At 41.2% G+C, this 18,691-nt stretch overlaps 1 protein-coding gene across 1 annotated transcript in view; it reads left to right on the forward strand.

The window, feature by feature from the left end:
- Positions 1-1,102: 1,102 nt before the first annotated feature.
- Positions 1,103-18,691, forward strand: part of jph3b (junctophilin 3b) — a 42,196-nt gene continuing 24,607 nt past the window's right edge. The window contains exons 1-3 of the mRNA XM_046393188.1: positions 1,103-3,189; positions 14,480-14,966; positions 17,157-17,522. Of these exons, the coding sequence (XP_046249144.1) occupies positions 2,808-3,189; positions 14,480-14,966; positions 17,157-17,522 (1,235 nt within the window). The 5' untranslated portion in view covers positions 1,103-2,807. The remainder of the gene's footprint in view (positions 3,190-14,479; positions 14,967-17,156; positions 17,523-18,691) is intronic.

Genomic DNA, 18,691 nt, shown 5'->3' on the forward strand with positions numbered 1-18,691 from the left:
ATACTGTATGTTCCAGCAGCCAGCAGGAAGGACTCTAATGTGAATGTAATGTTCTGTTGGGACAGAACAAGAAAGCTTATTAGGGCAAAACGTGTCAGTGTGCACCAATAGTAGACTGTGAATGAGCTGACCACAGAGTAATTTTAAAAATCTGAATCAGGGTCAGATGTGCAATCAGACATTTAAAGACCACAAAGCAGTGTAAACCTATCTTTAAAACAATCACTGTACAAGGTTCCTCTTGTGCTTGGAGAGGACCTATTCTGAAGTAGTTTAAAGAGCTATGATTGTTCTTTGAACTGGTTCCTGGGATGTGGATGCAATAAAGAGGGGGATTCTTAGAGCCATAAAGAGGTTCTTCTGGTCCTCTGCGTAATCCGAAGAGTTTATTAGACATTTTAGCCCAATAAGCTATGGAGGCTCAACTTTTCAACTTAAAGGACTTAAAAGATCTGCTAAAGATGGCTTTGAGCCAGATGTCACAACATATCTTCAGAGGTCTAGTGGAGTGCACATCTCAACAGATTAGGTCTCTTTTGGTGGCAAAAGGGGCACCTACTCAATGTTGTCTGCAATGTGGGGCTCATTAAAGCATACATTTGAGAGATGTCCACTGCACAAGCTGGCTAACTCTCCCTTTTAGCCATTCATTAGACTAAACGTGGATAAAATGATTTAAATGTGCAGCTTTTGACTCTAGACTTTACAAGTGTTATCAGGATGGATCAAATTCTGATATTGAAAGGATCATTTTGCAGGGGTTGTGACGTTTTAAAAAACTGTCCACATTTTACAACTCATTTTTTCACAGTGTAAGCTTTTTTGGGCACAAATGCATCAAATGATAATGCAATGACACAGTTTGGCCACTGTGAAAAATTGGCTCGAAAGACCATTGCACCTCCACAGGGTTTGCTTGAAACAGGAGGAAATAACTACTATGACTCTGTCCAAAGATTTAAAAAATCTGCTTACCAGAACTTTTAAAGCTAAATAGTTAGCTGCTGGTTGAAGCTTCATATGTACCATACAGGGAGGAGAATGGTATTAATCTTCTATTTTGTCTATTTCGTCCTATTTTGTCCAGAAAGAAAGAAGATAGGCCCATATTGTACTACCACTGCAGTCATCTTTAGAGTCAGATTAAACAATAGAGACTGAGGCGAGATGCTGAAAGAGAAGACACAGGACGAGTAAAAATATAAAAAGCTACAGGTGAGCAGAGGAAGAATGAAGCTTGTCTCTGAGCAGAGTGTGTGTCTCTTTAAGAGATGGAGTGTGCTATTGAGCAGCAGGAGGAGGGGAGGGTTGGTTGGCTGCATTGGAACAGTCCTCTCTAATGAGCAGATTTTCTGAGAGACATATACACACAGAGAGAGATCAGGAGAGGGAGAGAGAGACTGAGATCCAGCCATAGGAGGAGAAGAGATTGTAAGAGCAAGACAGCAGGAAGGACGGCAGGCTGTGCGTCAGCCAGCGCTCCGTAGGGAAACATGAAGACAAGCAGGAGATGCTGAAGAAGACACAACACACTATAACAGGATCATATAGATGGATGTTATTTCATCAAGCAGACAACCTGGAGACAACCCACGCAGAAGATAAACCACTTATGGACGCAGTGGATTAAAGACCTACAGACAGACTGAAAGAAAGAGAGGGAGAGGAGTGATAGAGGAAGAGAAATTAATCAATTCAGTTGTTTATTTTCATTGTCTGTGTGTGCGCACTTGCTGTCAGAAAGAGTGTGCGTGTGCCTGCATATAGTGTGTACCTGCATAAGGCAGGAGACTGCATTGCTGCTATCCAGCAAGACAGGACAGACAAAAAAGAAGGCAGCCAAGCAGATTATGTTTCCCCATTTTTCTGTCTCTCCCTCTCTCTATGCATATATGTGTTACCTTGCTGTGCAACCAAGGAGTGTGTGTCTGTGTGTGTGTGTGAAGACTGAGAATAAGAAGAGGATGGTGAAGCCTCAAGTGAGCTACAGTTTTAAATAATCTAAGTCTGATCATCAGGAGTGAGCTTGAAGGAAAGAAAAAAACAATTTCTGCAGAGGAGAGTTGTCTTCTGTTTTTTCTTCATCACACAACATGTCACAGCTCCAGTTTGGATCGCTGTGCTGATCAGGGAGCCTAAGGGTGGCTTCGGTGCTGGAGGCTTGGAGGTTGGAAGGGCTGCCACCGGGGAGACTTGTCGGCTTTACGCCCCAGAGATTTGGAGGCATCATCAGGTAGGAGACGACTTAACACGGGGGCTTGAGCAGACAGCAGGAGAGGAGTAGGAGGAAGAGTTGCGTGTGTGTCTTGGACTGTGTAGGCAGGCCGGTGACAGGACTGGTGGAGCTGCCTGATGGCTTAAACTCTTGCTGAGAGAGGATAATGGCAGCACTGGGCCCACTCTCCTCCTCTCTCACCTGCATCTGCAACAAAGAAGCTGGAAAGTGCTAGTCAGTATCACAAAGAGCCTGTAAAGAAGATGGTGTGAACAGCATCACCCTTTCCCACCACGCTGGGAGACCCCTGACACCCCTGTGAGGGGCCAAGTTTTGTTGTTCACCTTGTTTCTCCTTCCTCTTCTCCAAACCAGATGAAAACAAGGAGTAACATTGCTTGATTTGTGTGGGAGTTCTCTCCCTGTCCCTCCCTCTCTCTCCTCCTTCCCCCCGACCTCCCCAACCTCCAAACTCAGCTTCATGGGTTGGTTCTAGCACCAGCCTGTCCTTATTTATCCTCCCTTCGTTTTATTTTCCTTTTCTTCTTCTTTTTGTCGAGGCTTCAGGGGAATTGCCAAGACCTGTTTCATGCATGTCCACTGGCGGCAGGTTCAACTTTGACGATGGGGGGTCATACTGCGGCGGGTGGGAGGACGGCAAAGCGCACGGCCATGGGATCTGCACGGGGCCCAAGGGCCAAGGCGAGTACTGTGGGTCGTGGGCCCATGGCTTTGAGCTGTTGGGTGTCTACACTTGGCCCAGTGGGAACACCTACCAGGGTACCTGGGCCCAGGGCAAGAGACATGGCTTGGGTGTCGAGAATAAAGGCCGCTGGGTGTACAAGGGTGAGTGGACGCACGGCTTTAAGGGACGATATGGCCTACGGGAGAGCACAGGGACAAGTGGGAAGTACGAGGGGACGTGGAATAACGGGCTTCAGGATGGATACGGAACAGAGACGTACTCAGATGGAGGTAAGAGTGGGAGGAGAGACACACATGCAGATGTATTATGAGTTTTTTGGGGGTCCATTGAGTATGAATGTGAGGATGTGTGGATCAAGCAATGCCTGCGAGTGAATTACAACTGTCATGAAAAGGACTTATTACTGGAGAATGACTGACAGGCCAATGACAGCTACAGATGTGATAGATGTACAATAGGGGCAGTTTGTCAAGAGGTCTTCTCAGGTCATCCTCCTCCTCCTTCTTCTTCTTCTTCTTCTCCTCTTCTTCTGTGCCTTGTCCGCACGCACGACTTGTGTAGAGGCAAGGGGATTGCATCAGGACAGTAAATAATTCTCAATCTTTAATTTTAATTTTAAGCTTTAATTTGATAAATTCTTTTTTTTGTCTTTGTCTTTCCAACTTCTCTTTCCTCCCAACCACTGCCCCTCAGTTCAGGCCACGCAGTTGTAAGGGAGATGAGAAAAAGGTTAGACAGACAGGCTCTGAAGTAACAAGTCAAACGAAAAGACTAAAATGTTGTGATGATTTAACAGAAAGGGTAGAGACATAAAATCCATTTCTCAGTCCTTGATTTCTCCAATTAAATATACCATGCCAGTTTAATTACTCATGTAATTAATTCATACACACCACAGAATAAAACATTCACACTTCAGTGGCAGCGTAGGAGGCTAATGTTCAAATATTCTTTCACTCCAAATGAGGTGTGAGTAGTCCTGGTTTTAGTTATTCTTTATCTAGACAAAATGAGACCCTGCAGTCTTTCGTGGCTCAGTGAAGCTAAATGCAAAAGTCATTGTGCTAACATGCTCACCGTGGCAATGCTAACATATTGATGTTAAGGTGGTATCACGTTCCCTCTGTTTACTATCTTAGTATGTTAATTAGCACTAAACAAGTATAGCTAAAGCTGAAGGGGAAGGTTGCCAGTTTTGTAGATATTTGGCCATAAACCAAATGATTTGACCTGATGATAGTGATAGATAAAAGCTCAAAGTTAATCCAGTTCATGCTGTTGGGACCACAAATGTCCATCCCAAATTTTATGCCCTTTTATCCAGCATCTGCTGTCTGAAGCTGAGATATTTTAGTCTGGACCAAGATGGATGGACTGAATGGTCCTCTGGTGGGAATGGCCATAAAAAATTAAATTACATTAAAAGCCAAAATCAAATAGTAATAATATTGTGTCTTTTAAATCCAACAGTTTTGTCAAATTGAGTGTTGGCTACTTCAATACAGGTAATAACTGTATACCTGTATGACTTTGAATGGCACCAAAAATGTATGCTTGTTATCATTTATTATTCACAAGATAAAAGTGAACATGTAAACACATTTTAAAGGGCCATTAATTTGGTGAAGATTTTAAAAACAGTATCAGAATTTTCCTGAAATTGAATTCAGTGCACTTGAAGTCTCTTAACCTGGAGCTCAGTTCAGTCACAGTTGATGAGACACACACCATATGGATTCTGACTTAAAAATAGATATGTACATGAACACACCCAAACATACATGTTGTGTGTTTAAAAATGCACACACACAAAATCTGCTGGTGTGAGTGGAGCAACAGAGCTGACATTAGCATACATGCAGTAAAAGCAAAGCTTCGTTACATAACTCTACAACTAGCAGGCTGTTTTACAACGCTGGTCTGGACCACACACACACACACACACACACACACACACACACAGTCCCAAGCAGCCAGATAAAATCCTTTGACCAGACTGGTTTGAGGGGTTGAATTAGGACAAAGGAGAAGAAGTCGGCTTGATAGAAAACCAGACAGATGGAGGGAGGGATGGATGGATGGACAGATGTACAGACTGATGGATGAATGGATCAGTTAAATTATGAAACATGACTGGCTTTGGTGGATGGATGATTTTTATGATTACTATGAGAGATACACTCTGATCAGGAAATGAGTGAGATCATTACAAGTAGAAAGGGTAAGATAAAATGAACAACAAAAGAAAAAAACGTATCTTAAAAAAAAAAAAAACCTTCCAAATAGAGGGACGTGTTGGAGAGACACTGCAGCTCTTAGAAGTATTTGAACCCACATACTGTAAATGCAGAGATTGGCCTAGTTATGAGTGTTTATCTGGCTCTAAAAGTACACTGTGTCCTTATTATAACAGCATGCATTTGTCCTTTATGTAAGTCTATGAGGTAGCAAATATGTATGTTGAGTTAATTTCTGTTCTTAACAGAGGAGAATGAGGGAATGTATTTTCTGCAATGATGGTCTGTTTCGTGTATTACCAGGATAATGCTTTGGCTGACTTTTCTCTCTCTAGTGGTTTTCTCCCAGCACATGACCTGGGTTATCCTTTGTGCTCTGCTAATTTATTATTTTTTCACATTGTATCAGTTCATCTCCAAACATGAGTATGCAGACTATCTAAGCAACTTGATGTACATGCTGCTCTTGCACTTCATAACATTACTGCAACTAATATGTTAGCAAACTACTGCTTAACTTTTACACATTCAGCAGACACGGAGCAGCATTAGCATTCATTTGGAATTGTGTTTTGGCCACATGACAAATTTGAGTTTGGCATCCACTCACACCCAGGAAAAATCTCTTTCTTTCTAGCAGCTAAATGATTGAATTTCTTCACCAGCTAATTGGGCCTGCTAACTTTTTCTGTCTGTCCAAATTTTGAACGCTGTTTCATTTCTACCTCCAAATCTCACTAAAAAACCTATAGATTGTACATAATAGATCACATTAATAGATCAGCCTTATGTAGTGGATTATGTACAGTATCTCCAAACCCAAAGTGTTTTGCTAAATAAGGCAGAATGATGGGCATTAATTGTACATTCTATGTTTGTCATGAAGAATATTTAGAAGATAAAATTTGTGAAATCAAAATAACAGAATCATTAGCTGTGATGTTTATGTGTTCAAATACCTTTGGCATTCTGAAATAAACTCTACCATGTGAAGTGGTCATCTCATATGGCCAAATGCAGGTTACTCTCAGATGAAAGCTGACAGCAGCCTATCTTTACAACCTCAGGGCTCTGTCATGTCCAAAGCAGTAAGAGTCGGGAGCCAAAGCATCCAAAGAAGCTCTGCTGCATACACTTTGGAACGCATAGTGCGCTTTAGAGCCATCTATACTTCCCACAGCCAGGTCTAAACTGACTGCGAGTCCCACTCCAACCCTCCAACTACACCTGATTCCACATTTCTAGGAAACACTCCTCCTCTGTCTCATCTCTCCTCTTTGGCTTTTGCTTCTTCTCCTACGTTTGCCAACACTCCTCTCTGCTCTCCTCCCACCTTTCTCTTTTTCCTCCCTCGCTCCACTGCGTTTCCTCAGAGCCACTCTGTACAGTAGGGTTTCCATAGCAACGCTCACCGACATGCAGCAGGTCAGCGAGTCACGAGGGACTCAGTGTTCCTTGCTGCTATTGGCCACCCAGCCGGTTCTACAAAACTCTGATTGGCTGGCTTGGCCTTCCGGGCTAATGGTGTTTGCTGAGATGAAGAGCTAAGCTGACTGATTACCAACCACACACGCAGGGAAAGAGAGAGGGAGTGAAGTAGAAAAATGAAAAGACAGCTTCAGTAATCATTTTAGTGAGAAATGAAGTGAGTCACAAAGGGAGAGGCAGAGATTAAAACTGTCACCGTGTTCAACAGCTAAAGATTACAGCTGTAGTGGTTGTTGTGTCTGACATGCTAATACACCACACACAGAGACTCTAAAACGTCCCTTTTACCCCACTATATGAAGACGTCGCCAGAGAGTGAAAAGTATGACAACATTTATATCAAGGCACGTCCAATTACAGACGCCTCATTAAACAAAGCTTGTAACAGCTCAGCAGCATCCTGGATCATCTCTCCTGTCCCCCAAGCTGCCTGCCAATACGCTACAACAATGTTAGAACTATGCTATCTTGATGGCTTGCTAAAGGCTTATCAGTGCAGTAATTATTCAAGCTCTGACCATATTGTGTAAGTTGACATAAGTTTGCTTCTCATGTTTAAATATACCGAGCAACTACATCAATTGTTATCTCCACTGAGATATAATGGTGGGCCAAAACATGCTTCATTTGGTTCATGAGTTCTGGAAGCCTGATGACTGTACTCGAGAGGATATATTTTCAGCGTGTGGGAGGAAACTTCAGCTAACACAGCCACTCTGTTTTTTCTCATCCTGTAACTAAGACATGTTTCTCTCGATCACTCAGACACCCATGTAGATGGGTCATGGTCAGATTGGAAATATTGAGGACCATTTTTTATGCAGCATCTCTGGACACTCCCCATTATGTTAGATAAGACCAAGACATATGAGGCCAGAGTCTCGGACAATGGCAACAGACTGTGGTTCAACGTCATGTCAGCAAAAGCATGAACAAACCTGAAGTGTCCCTGTGGTTCTGAGACGTAGGTCCCCAAACATGAGTTGTCTTTGTGTTGTCTGCATTAACATCTTGTTATCAACTGTTTGTTAGCCATTGGGTTGAGGTGATCAACCTTTCCTTGCTGTTTTCATCCTTGTGTCTTCTACAGGTTTCTTATTAGCCCTGGAATCCTTTTCATACATTTGTCTGCGTACTTTCCTATGCATTACTGATGGCAGTCTTAGATACCCTCTATGTCATTTGTGCATATGGTAGGACCGATGCAATACTAGCGTTAACTAGCCTAATCTTGGTTTCTAAGGACAGTTTCTAATGCTGTTCTTGCTTTGCCAGTTGTTGTGCTTATGGCAGCATCTGTGCTGCTCACTTGTCAGTGACACTGCTGAGGTATATAAAAGTTTTACGTGTCTTTATAACCTTTACCTGCCATTGTAGCTGCACTTGTGTTGACTGTGTTTACCTTAAAGATCTTGGTCTTTCATCTGTGGTTGCTGAACCAGTTTATTCTAGTAACTGTACTTGTCTTCTCATGTATATGTTGATAAGTATGGGAAAGTAATGTTAAATCATCCGCAAAGCACAGGCTGTTCAGTTAGGTCCACATTCTTGTGTGCTGTGTATGTTTCTGATTGTTGTCTATTGACAGTGAGAAAAGAAAAGAGGACAGTTGACAGTTGATCGCAGTCTTCACTTAACAAGCATGTGTGAGTTGCCCTCTATGGACTGTGGATATACTACGGTATTGAATAGAGTATTTCAAAGAGTTTTGCTCTCCATGACATCAAATATTCCTTACTAAGTTAGATGGATGTAAAGTGGAAATCCGTCTTCCATGTACAGAGCTGTCTGAATACTGACTAATTCCCTTATTCTGTTTAAGATGATCCTGTTAAGCACTTTGCCTTGTGTGGATGGGAATGGGATCCCTCTGTAGTTATTGCTAAGGTCATCCCGTTTTTTCTCATTCCTCTTCTTTCACTGGTCTGTCTGGCTACTTTGGTGTTTTTTTCTTAGCAGCCATGTTGCTGTGCCATGCTGCTTGGTCAACAAGTAAATAGTTTTCTTATATTTATGGTCAAAAACATTGAGTCAGTTCAACTTTGAGTCTGTTCTGTTTTTTAATGAATAAGAAATATAGCAACTATTGATCAGTTCATAGCAATTTCAGACCTACAACATCCGGTTACCCCTGTCGAGTTCTGTTTAAAGCAACACCTACATTTGGATTAAGCCCCACCCATTCCGAGTACAGATAATTTATTTGGCTGCACACAGCACACTTTCTTGCTGACAACTTCAAGCTATTCAAGTGATCTACATCTGGTGATATTAACGTGAAATTGTATAGAAATTGTCAACAAAAGGCATGGAAGGCAAAAGGAAGTGGTACATTTAAATAGATCCTCAATACTCAGTAGTCGTTTCTTTATCTGTGTTGCTTCAGCAACATGCATGGATCTTGATGAAAATATATTGCAGGAATTAAACTGGTTACTTTTCAAGTGCAGGACTGTGCCTCTGACCACCACATGTAGAAATTTGGTAATTGTTCCTGCCATCCACTTGAACATATAATTGTTGATTGATATATATGATAAATTGATTCGGAGGAGACGAAAGGTTATATAATTGAAGACAACCCATTTACTTTTACCTAAAATTATGATAATAATACCGAACAATGAGGTCATCCGCACAAGAACCATTGGTTACAGAACATCAAACGTCAAAGTGTGGACATTTTCAGACGTTAAGAGTGCACCACCGTGTTATCATGGATCTTTGTCATGAAATTTTTTGGCAGATAAATAATCCTCAAATGGAAATCTGAAAGTCTCAGACAGAAAAAGGGCCTAACCAAATCTCTTAAACGGATAACGGTCCCACACAGTGATTTACACAGGCAGAGGTTTAGCTTTGAACTGACTTCCCTTGCTTTTAGAGTTGTGTGATTTGACCATAGCTCGTCTGTCTGCATGCTTGTCCAGCATATTTGCTGTGTGTCTGTTGTTTATCCTGTCTGTCTTAATGTCTTGTTGCCTGTCAGTTCTCTTGGATCTTTAGTTTAGCATCTGTCTTTCTTCCCAACTGATGGCATTTCTTAGACTTCAGTATGCATGACTTCATAGCAAGTAATAGAAAGTATAAATTCACTGGCATTTAGGGACACACACTTACTAGATTTACTTCTTTCTCCTGACAGCATTACATAGTAAAAAGAAGCACATCACCAGCAAATGATGGAGTCAAAGAAAATCATCTTTACAGCATCTGTCCATCACTTTTTGGATTTTTTTTTCAGGGTCATTGCTATTACACACCTCCTCTACTGGATGTAGACCCCACTGCAGGTTTTAGCTTATGTAAGGGGAGTGGTTTGATGTGTGTAGTGGGGATTAGTGCTGTCTGAAACATGAAAACTCTAAATATCAATCTTGGAAGTCTGCCCTGCACCACTGCTGTTACAGTACTCACTGGACATACCAGTGAAGGCCTGAAAGTACTTGAGATGACGCTCCAACTTCTTTAAAATTCTTTTGCTGAGGGTGGTCTCACTGTTCAAGGGGAAAGCAGTTCACGCTCTTGAAATGTTTTTCTCACCCCAGTTTCATATATTATTTCATTTCCCCCTTGCAGATTAATGAAAATAAAACAATCAAAATTATTATTCCATCAACATAAAAGGGTTGAATTGCTTTGCCTCTTTAAGTTATTAATAGTGAATTGCTATACTTGTACTGTTAAATTGTTTTAATGTATTGGGACATTTGTGGTATATGTTTCTGTGTAAATGAAACATTTTTTAAAGAAAAGTTAAACATAAGGAATAGAGTCCTTCCACACAACAGTAATTATTGTATAATCCCTCCTTATTATTGGTGATCTGATGATTGTTGTTATAATTGCCAATTTCTTGACGTAAAGTAGCACTGGATGAGAAGTGAACTAAAACCCGAAAATGAAACCTCTATTGGCACAAACGAGCTGAGAAAACCGTGTGAGGATCTTGACCTTGTGTTGCTGAATCTCATTCTCACACACAAACACAGACACTGCTCCGACATGCCAGTGCTGACATCGCGAAACAGTACATTAATAATTCATAAAATAACCAATTTCAACTCCTTTCCAGGCCTTCTTCCTCCATGGCTTTTCTTTCTTACTGCTGTGCTGAACAAATCAACATCTGAAGTGTAAAATAGTAACCAAGGTTACTCTGCAATAATACAGACATGCATGGACTACAGACTTTGACTCCTCTGGAACTTGTGACTGAATTTTAAAGCCATGGCATCAGAAAGGGAAAGTGTCAATAGTGATCTAAATTTTTGAACAATAGAAAAAAAGAGATACAGTTCAAACTAACAAGCAGAATTTACAGATTTTGACAAGTGTCTCCTACTGCTGTATCCTTAGAATGAAATACAGACCCTAAGAGACAGATGGTTTTTAACCTAGAAATAGAGAACAGACGCGCACATTTGTTAAAGAGGCAATTATGAATTCAGCCTGGGGGTTGGCGCATGATCAAATCGCTGTGCCTCTGTGATGTTTCCGCAGCTTTGATCTCTCCACGTTAACTCTTTCCGTGCGGATGCCTCGTGGCCGCAGTAGTCCGGCCTGGGTTATAGGCCCATATGATTTGAGAGCACTTCCTGTTGGCCTCCAGGCAGAATCAGTGAAATCGTTTTGGCATGCGAGTTGTGAAGCGCATTCTCCTCACAACTGTAGTCCCAGAGTTGAGGCCTTTGCATATCCAGAACTCTAATTTTTTTCTAATTCCAATTCAGCTGTGACAGGTTCATGTTAGAAATGATAAGTGGAGGATAACTTTGCTGTTACATGTCTCTGTTGTCACAAAGCAGGTAAAGCATTCAGTCTTTTTGTTCAAAAGATGCAGATTTCGTAAAAAAGAAGTAAATAAATACTGTTTTTTCCCCTGACTATATAATGTGTTTAACTGACTTTACTTGGCAGATGTATTCTAGAGTTTCCATCTGTAAAGAAAAGGCCTCTCAGGCTGTAGTTTTCAGCACCATGGAGAGCGACAGGCCCACGATGGAAAAGCAGCCTCGTGCCCCACTGAATATTTTATTTACTCAGACTTTACTGGTTCAAGCTTGTATATGTGTCCTAGAAATCTTGAAAAAGCATAAACCCATAAAGTACTTCATATATTTATTCACTTCCGTGCTAACTTGGCAGTTTTTTATTTACACATAGAGCCAAAACAAATGCAGTCTGTTACAACAGCCCTGCAAAAATCCTGCCATTATGGAGGTTATAATGATCAGCTCTTCTAATGAGGAGATGATTCAACTTAATCATTTTGTGCTGCTGTTGAACTGTAATGTGTTATGCTGTGGAGGAACTGTGTGTACCAGTAATAAGGTAGCTATAACTACCTATTTAGTATTTATATGAGTGATGTATTTATTCAAATGAGTACAGATAACTTATTTCCTTGTTTGGTTCTGTCTTGCTGCAAAACCAATTCCATCACAAAGTTCATAACTGATCACTTTCACATTACAAACTAAACTGCCCTACACTAAACTACAACATGCCCAACATTTCTATTTTATCCTTGATTTTTACTACTGGGATGAGAGACAAGTTTTAAAATTATTTTTATAGCCATAAAACACTCATACAGCACAAATGTAGACATCTGCTGTGTAAAAATAAGCTGATTCAATGTCTTTCTGAGAATCAGATGGGAGGATTGATGCCCTTCTCATGTTTGTGATTATGAAGCTACAGCCAGCAGTCAGTTAGCTTTGCATAACATGAAGACTGGAAACAAGGGAAAACAGGGCTCTGTGCCTGTAGAACTCAATAATTAACATGTTGTATCATGTTTGTTCAATCTGTTTCTGATTCAAACTGTGAAAGCCTAGTTCTATGTGGGTGACATTCCTGACTTTTCTTTTCCAGGAGCAGTTACTTCCTGGAGACTGAGCCCAGCAGTGTCACGGCTTCAGAAAATAGTGCCACAAACTCTCTGTTAAAAGGATGTGGATAAAAATACAAGTGTGTAACACATTAATTAATTTTGTTGCCTTTGGATAGAGTGGGGCTAGTTGTTTTGCCGTGTTCATAGTTTTCATGCTAAACTATGCTAACCTCTTTTGAGTATGCTTTATTTTGACACTTTTCGGGTGTAAAAATGCTACATGCTCAAAACTTGCTTAGAATTAGTATGCAGTATGAATTTGGGACACATCTCTTGTGCTGCATGTACTGCGATCAGTGAGCCTTTTTCTCATTATAAACCTCAGATTTCAGTAATCTTATTACCAGAAATGTGAGCTGTAGTAAACAGGTGACTTTTTTTCTCTCTCTCTGGTTCTACGCTTTCTGCACCGTCAGCAGAAACTGAGCTAATGATGTTCTTTCTGTCTCTGGATACTCAGCACTGTCTCTCTTCTTTATTGCCCTCTGTCTCACTACCCTACCCAAAACATGCTGGCGGCCATTTAATGGAATGGTAATCTTGTCATGCTGTTGCATGGGTGTTTGTGTGTGCGTGAGTGTGTGTGTGTGAGTGTGTGTGTGTGTGCGTGTGTGTGCTTTGATCTGTCTGTCATATGGTCGTACAGCTGTGTACTGACATGATTACAAAGGCTCGGACAGATGTGCAGGCCAGCTGTCTGTGACACAGACTCTGTTTCTGTTTGTGTGTGTGAGGGATAAGAGGCAGCATGTCCTAATGATGAGGGCATGTTTAGAAACAACTCCGCTTCTCACTGTATTTTAACGGCACTGTGGATGTGCTTGTTGTACCTGTTTGAGTGTGTCTTAGAATGTAAGCAAGAATACAATTGGCTTAAAACATCGACTTCATTCAGCACTTCCCACTTCACTGACACTTGAGCCCACAAGGGAAATGTTTGTGCGTGTTTGCGTTAGAGACAGAGAGCGTGGTTGCAGTCCTTATATGGTCATGTAGTTTGGTTAAAGCGAGTGCGTTTGTTACAGAATGAATCAGAGTGCTGTTACATCAGAGGTACGGGCACGCGGGATGGATCACTTGCACTCCTATTGGAACACACACTTCCGTTTGAGAGTGTGTAAGAGAGAGAGAGAGAGGAATGATGGAAACACAGGCACACACTCAGATGCCCTACTTTTCATCAACATGGGGATGTAAGGACTATATTATGCAGCAGTATGTGTGGGTAATGTAGAGGCATGGTATGAGTGAATGTGAATGGAGGAAAGACAAGAGGAAATCACTCACATGCACAGTATTTAATATAACTGTGCTAAGTAATAAGCATAAAATGCATAAAAACTTACAGTCAATTCTAAATTGTGATGGTAACTTGATAAGGGAAGAAAGTTACACGTTGTATAAGGAATTCTATGTCAAGGACAATACAGTGTGACTCTGGTCATCCCTTTCATCCAGCCATGACTGGATTAACCTGTTAGGGGGCTCTGGGCCTGCTGTGAGTCTTGACTGAAACCCACCAAGTAAGCACAGTAAGTAAGTAAGTAATGTATGAGAATAAACTAGTGTTGCTGCAACCAATGATTACTTCCATTATCAGTTAATCTGCAGATTAATTACTTTTACAATTAAACAAGAAATCTCTCAGAAATCCTTATTACAAAGCAATGTCTTCAAATTACCTTTTTTGTCCAACCAACAGTCCCAAAACCCAAAAACTCTTTGATTAGTGTCATAAAAGAAAAAGAAACATTTACAAATAGGTCTGGTGTGCCCGATGACGGATGTTTCCACCAGGTACCTAGCTACCTACCATCTAGCTGTGATAGATGACAGTGGTTAACCTGATGTATACTTGCAAAATCGGTTTAGTCTTCATTTTTGAGGTATTTTGTTTGGTCTAAAATGTAATTAAATGTACTCCTCTTTCTCTAGGAACATTTCAGGGCCAGTGGGTTGGCGGGATGCGGCATGGATATGGAGTTCGTCAGAGTGTTCCGTATGGCATGGCGGCCGTCATCCGCTCCCCGCTCCGTACCTCAATAAACTCTCTTCGCTCTGGTTCGGAACACAGCAACGGTACAGCTCTGCTGGACCGGACTGGAGCGGTGGTTCCTGGCCCTCCTTCTGTTCCTGGGACACTGACCACCAGTGTGTCCATGTGCAGCACGGGAAGCAGTGGCAGCAGCCCCGCTGTGTCTCGTGGAGGTTTTGTGCTGACGGCACACAGCGAGGCTGAGCTGCTGAAGGGGAAGAGAAAAGGCGGGTTGTTCCGAAGATCCATCCTGTCTGGGCTCAAGCTAAGGAAGTCTGAGTCCAGGAGCTCTCTGGCCTCCCAAAGGTCTAAACAGAGCTCATTTAGAAGTGAAGCTGGGATGAGTACTGTGTCCTCTGCTGCATCTGATATCAACTCTACTATCAGGTAAAAACAGCAGGTCAGGTAGCCATATGGTCTACTACTTAGTGAGGTTGTCTCCAAACTGAAGGTCCACACACAACGAGGAGACTGAAGTTTTTGTCTTGTCACAAACCCACAGCTGTATCTACTAGTTGTATCTATGACCTTTCCTAAGCTTAAACCAGGTGTTCTGGTTGCTTAACCTTATCTATACCATGTTATTTTCCATAACTACAGTCTTTACCTAACATTAACAGTAAAGTCCATGTTTATGTAGAAAGCAAGAATTTTAAAAATACTGGCACTGAATGTAAACCAGGATTTTGTAGGATCGTCCAATACTGAGATTCTTGTTAGCATTTCACGCAGAAACATATAACATTTTCAAGGCCATTTCATGGCACCATTAAGTCTTACATACTGTAGTGGCTAGCATCTAGAAGAGTGTGTCATACCTGCTCTGTGTAATGAAATGAATGAAATTGTAGGGAGTGAGAGAACAAGCAGGGATGACGTACTTAGAAAGTTAACTGTCCTTCATTTGGAGGACATCAAGGCAACAACAACCACCTGTCCTACTTCACTGTCTTTAAATTGGATTGGCATGCAGTCCAAAGTCACCTATAGGTCAATATAGTGGTCAGCTGGCCCAGTGCCGGATAAAAAGCTAATGGTTGTGCATTATGTTACCAAGTGATAAGCCTGTCATCTTTGCCTTCCTATGCTGTTGTTGTCCACTCTGTTTTCTAACTAACATTTTCTTATCAGTCATACCAGAATCAGTCACATAGTGGACATGCTGCTGGGTACTGAATGAAAAGTAACAGCTTGTTGCATTCATGGAATACACAGCATCGTTTTTGTCTTGAATGTGTTGAATTGCATTCCACTGGAGACACTTGGCACAAAATTCCCAAGTATGCTGGATTGGGGTTTAAAGGCGCCAATTAGTGACAACAAGAGTCAACAGCTCTTGACCTGTTTGTTGACAAAGCGACTGACAGCAGCTTATCAAGTCTGATTAATTATTGGAAAGGCTGATAAGGACAGAAGCTTCTAGGTTTTTTCTGTTGCTGTAAACATGTACAGAAAAGCCTCTGTAAGAACATGCAAGATAAATTGAACATTTATAATTCATTTGAATGTAACATATTGCAATTGATCAATTATTTAGTGATGTGTTAGTTAACTGGTTTTAGTTTTTTTGATGGTGCATTTTATGAATGTATTATGGCGATAAAATCCTGTGCTGGGCCAGTGAAAACATAGCAGAGATCTACTTAACAGGCCTGTGTGCGTCTGTTCCATGTGAATACTAGTTGAGCAAGATACTTGTTTGTTGCCTACCAAATTCAGAGAAATTGTAGATGATGAAGTAATGTTATAGCAAGTATGGGTGTCATATGAATAGTCAAAGACAAGGCTAAAGGGGCAAATATCTATGAAGCATTGGTGTGTTGTCATTCTTTAAGACATCCTAAAAAATATTAGATCCTTGGTATTTGATTCAAAGAATTGTTTCTAGAAATAATTAAAGGAATAGCTGAGAAGTGCCCTCATTCTGAGAAATGCATTTATTTGCTTACTTTTCCAAGTGATGATCAGTATCGCTGTGCGATAACTAAATAGACTTGTGAAGACATGCTTAGCCTAGCTTAGCAACAACATTGGGAAGGAGAAAAAAAGCAAGCCTGGCTCTATTCTCCACCTCAGTTTATAGTTCATATCTCATTTATTTGAACTATGCAAGCACATTTTTGTGGTCTTGGAGGATTTCCATGCTTGATTTTTTTTTTGTCCAATCTTGACAGAACAACCAATACCTTCCACTGAGGTTGCCAAGTTTGGTGCCATCATGCTTGTAAAGAAAAACCTGTGGTCACCACCCATATCTTTATGCTAAGCGAGGCTAAGCTAAGCTACCCACTTCCTGATGGCAGCCTTACTTTTAGTTTTACTTAACACACAGACATGAGATCAAAATTAGTCTCACTCAAACAAGTGCAAATTAGTGTTACAACATTTTATTATTCATGAACAGCTTTTACCACTGAAGATATTATCTTCCCTCAGTGTACACTGCTGTCTTTATCATTTACGGGAGAGCTCTCAAAGGTTACCTGCCACCAAATACATTTTGTTCTTTATAAAGTTAGATGAAGGACTGTTGAGTTAACATACCAGCTAAACCAGTGTAACCTTTCACCTTTCCAGTCTTGGAGATGCAGACACAGAGTTGGCTGTCGCTGATGATGATGTGGACGCCACGGCAACAGAGACCTACTGCGGGGAGTGGAAGAACGACAAGCGGACAGGGTTCGGTGTGAGTCGGCGGTCCGATGGGCTGCAGTATGAGGGGGAGTGGCTTAGCAACAAACGTCATGGCTATGGCTGCACCACATTTCCTGATGGCACAAAAGAGGAAGGAAAGTATAAACAGAACATCCTAGTGAGTGGCAAAAGGAAGAACCTGATCCCCCTCCGGGCCAGTAAGATCAGAGAGAAGGTGGACCGAGCCGTGGAGGGAGCGCAGAAGGCAGCCGACATTGCTCGACAGAAGGCCGAGATCGCTCTGTCCAGGTAGATGCTTTGGCAGTTTGTGGATGTAGTCTGTGTGCCTGTCTTTCATTTGTTCTCTCCATGCCTATGGATGGAGTAAAAGGCCACTCAAGGCCACCCTTTTTGTGTTTTCTGCCCACATACAGTACATTGTTTGAGTATGTGTGTAATCTTACAACACATTGTTGGCAACACGGAATAAGCTACATTGCACATAACATAAACTGGACGGTGTCATTCATTGCAAGCTAGTTGAGACAGGTTTGCAAAGTTGCAAACTTTCAAGGTTTACTTGGTGTGAAATTGACAAAGACCAAGATCACTTTATTTATCTTCGACCTTCAGTGAAGAAAAATAAGGCACACGATTTCTGTATTCTGATAATTCTGTAGTATAGTACGTTTACTGTAAAACTGCAGTATGGTGTATTTACACATGTCAGAGAAGGGAAGGACGGGGGGAAATGAATGCATTCAACCAAACAGGTTTTAAAATATGAAATGAAAGGTTAGCATCACAGAACATCATGTTTTTAGCCGGCCAGCAAGATGGTGAGGAGATTTCCAGGCAAGGAGTACAAAAGAGCGGTAACAGCAATAATGCTCATTTCTTTAATGTCGTCTGAGATAGGTTTCACTGGCATTCCAAAAACTGCCAGAAGTTGTGCTGTTGTCAGCTCAACATCCTGTGTAGATAAGGTATATACATACATACATAATGATTCCTTGCAGCACGCAGTGTTGCAGTTTCATTAATAATACTCTGAGTCTTGTGATCATCCCTCATGTTTTTCTTCATATTTCCAGTAGAGGTGTGAGTAATAATTAATAGGGAATCAACATATATGATCAAATCTTTAACACCGAATCTTCAGAGTGGAATGACCACAGTCGCTGACTGAATCAGTTGCTTTTAGCAATGTAGTTCCTCACTGGTGACAAAATACACTGGTATCATCTCAGCGGTTGTTATTTCCTTGTTAAAAAGCTTATTAAAAGACATCTAAGAGTCTAAAATACAATAGCAAAATACTAAATAAACTACAGAAATGGAGAAAGTCAGAATCAGTGCTGAATGTTGTGCTATTAAGCATGGTGATGCCTTCAATTACTGACGTACATACTGAACTAAGTATGTGCATCAGAAGTCAGTAGTTTTCATACCTCACATCCCATCTCACCACCTCTCTG

Source organism: Scatophagus argus, chromosome 7, assembly GCF_020382885.2.
Source record: "Scatophagus argus isolate fScaArg1 chromosome 7, fScaArg1.pri, whole genome shotgun sequence".
Lineage (NCBI taxonomy): Eukaryota > Metazoa > Chordata > Actinopteri > Scatophagidae > Scatophagus > Scatophagus argus.